Source organism: Triticum urartu, chromosome 7A, assembly GCF_056163025.1.
Source record: "Triticum urartu cultivar PI428250 chromosome 7A, HENAU_Tu73, whole genome shotgun sequence".
In the NCBI taxonomy this organism is placed as follows: domain Eukaryota; kingdom Viridiplantae; phylum Streptophyta; class Magnoliopsida; order Poales; family Poaceae; genus Triticum; species Triticum urartu.
Genome location: NC_141879.1, coordinates 449,765,259 through 449,767,731, shown reverse-complemented (window position 1 = coordinate 449,767,731; position 2,473 = coordinate 449,765,259). Strand labels below are relative to the sequence as shown.

General features: G+C 48.1%; 1 protein-coding gene across 1 annotated transcript; it reads right to left on the bottom strand.

Annotated features, from left to right (window-relative positions):
• Positions 1–216: 216 nt before the first annotated feature.
• Positions 217–2,094, bottom strand: LOC147959903 (uncharacterized). Its single transcript, XM_087534669.1, has 3 exons — positions 1,873–2,094; positions 445–514; positions 217–365 (listed from the first exon to the last, which is right to left on the bottom strand). The coding sequence occupies exons 1-3, from the start codon at positions 2,092–2,094 to the stop codon at positions 217–219; spliced, it is 441 nt and encodes a 146-aa protein (XP_087390795.1).
• Between the last annotated feature and the right edge of the window lie 379 nt (positions 2,095–2,473).

The window sequence follows — 2,473 nt, the reverse complement described above, 5'->3', positions numbered from 1 at the left end:
GCAATCATTTGAAGTTCAAACGAGAGGGTCCGAAGCACCTTGAAGATTTACATGTCATATTTCACAAAGTACATGTCACAGGGGCTAGTGCTTCTTGTGCTGGAGATATATCTTCTGATGAATCAAGTGATGATAATGTGGTTCCTTTGGAGAAACCCGATGATAGTGATGAAATGAAGTTGTCATCTTTGAAGAAAACAAAAGCAAGCAAGAAGCTCAAGCAACCTTCAATAAAAATGAGGAGAAGGAAGAGAAGAGTCCCTTCTTAGGATTGTACAAGCAGACATGTGAGAAGATAGAAAGTGGAGTGGAGAAGATAACCTCTAGTGTTGAAGCATCATCGGCTCCTCCAACCAACCTTGTCCCTACCATTTTGGAGGTTATGAAGTTGGTGAAAGATTGTGGTGTGAAAGAAAAAACTGCTCTCATGCACACAACCCTCACTCTTATAGTGAAGCCTGACTTTAGGGAAATCTTCAGTCTTCTTGAAACAAAAGAAGGGAGGCTTGATTATCTGCAGAGGGAGCATGAGAAGTAGATGTTGAAGCACGTGTTGTAAACCATATGTACTCATGTTGTAGAAGTACATTTGCTTTCACTGTAGAAATGGCTGTTCTATTGCCTACCAATGTATATATCACTATTTTACGATCAAGTTGCACATAAAAATATTGAATTATTGTCCAGGGTCATTACAGACAATTCATAGTCAAATCTGCAGTTTCACAGCTGTTTCAGCCAAACGACTTCCAGCTTTTCCACAGCTGAAAGTTCACAGCAGCTTTTTCACAGCTCACAGCTCATAGTAGCTTTTACAGAATCTGCAGCTCAACCAAACACAGCCTAAGTCTAAGGATTGCTTGGTTTTTGAACATTACTTAGCTGTTTTTCGGAGGCTGTAGCTGCTGTTCTGTACATCATATGATCTTGTGCCTTACATCAATTATGAGCATTTTTCTGCGATCTACATGTTATTAACACTTTCCTCCATATTAGAGTTCATTTTGATTGATCATCAACAACTCTAAAGTAGCTATGATTATAAAGATATTTTTCTGTTTTCCAGCTAAGATAACTTACCATTTTGTGAATTTCATAGGATTTAATCCGCGCATCAAATGGATTTGGTCCAGTGGGGTATATTGAAGTTTGTCAGGTGTACTTCCTTCACATATTATTTTTACTCATGTTATCAGTTGTTTAGATGATGTTTAGGGGCTGTCTAGACAGCTAATTAATGCAGCAGCGGCAAAGCTAGCTACCTCTACAGTAACATTCAGTTACTGTAGTAGCAGCAGTACATGCAGAGTAGAAGCAGTGCAACGAGCAGAGAGTAGCAACCAGCGAAGCAGAGAGCAGCGGTAGCCGGAGGTGGGGGAGACCAGAGGTGGACGCGGCCGGAGGTAGGCACAACCACACTCAACACACACACACTGCATGCACAGACCACACACACAGCACACACACAGCACGCACACGGCGCACCGGCGGCCACGACGCTAGCTAGGGGCACAACGCGCGAGCGACAGAGGCGGGCACGGGGCTGCGCGAGGGCGCGACCGGGGAGTGCCCTGGGATGGCCAGCACGCGGCGGGAGCGTGGCAAGAGCAGGCATCGCCTGCCATGCTGGACGGTAGCGGTGGCTGGGTGTTAGTTCAATTCGAGAGGGCGAGCATGGATTCGGCTACGCATACGTCACGTGCGCCTCCTGGGAGCACTAGATGCACGACAACGACATTGGTTCTCTTCGGGACATACCCCATCAACGACAACGTGCTCGGAAGTGGTGCCATGGCCACAGTGGTGCACAGGCCCGTGGGGACGGCGACGGAAACGAGCAACCGATTGAAGGGGAAATAAAGGGGAGCTCACATCAGAGTATAGGGATGGCTCGGAGGCGTCGGGGTGGTCGGGGTGGTGCGGATTCGGTGATGGCATCGGCGGGGCAGTAAAGGGGGACGACTCACTCCGCACGGTGTAGGAGCGTTCAGCTTGATCCCGCGGTCGTAGACGGTGTAGCAGAGGCCGGTGAAGCTCTTGAACAAGTGTTCGAGCGTCGGGGACGAGGTTGGGCGCGTGGACGAGGTCGGCCATGGCGACGTGCTTCGGTTGCGAGATGCGGGGAAGAGAGCGAGTGAGGGAGAGAGGGAATAGGCGTTAGGGTTCATTCCAGGGGGTTTGGGGTCTCTCTTGTCCTCGAGAGGAGTCGTGGGATGGCCGACACGGCACCACCAGAGGCATTGATGGGTGCCACACCATCTGCATGAACAGAGAAAGGAGATGAAGGGAAGTTGGGCTGGACTGTGCATTGTGCATGTAGAGCCTAGTCAAATAGTGGGCCCTTTTCCTTTTCTTTCTTTTCTTTCTATTTCTCTTTTTCTCCCACTGTTTTGCATTTAGTTTTGCCACTAAGTGACTTTTGTTAAAAGAGAAAATTAGCACATAAGTATTAGGCAATATATTGAAGAGCCCC

Coding starts and splice junctions, on each gene's coding strand:
- LOC147959903 (XM_087534669.1), bottom strand. CDS start 2,094: ATGGCCGACCTCGTCCACGCGCCCAACCTCGTCCCCGACGCTCGAACA. Junction 515..1,872: donor AGCCATCCCTATACTCTGAT/GTGAGCTCCCCT, acceptor CTCCCTCTGCAG/ATAATCAAGCCTCCCTTCTT. Junction 366..444: donor AGTCAGGCTTCACTATAAGA/GTGAGGGTTGTG, acceptor CCAAAATGGTAG/GGACAAGGTTGGTTGGAGGA.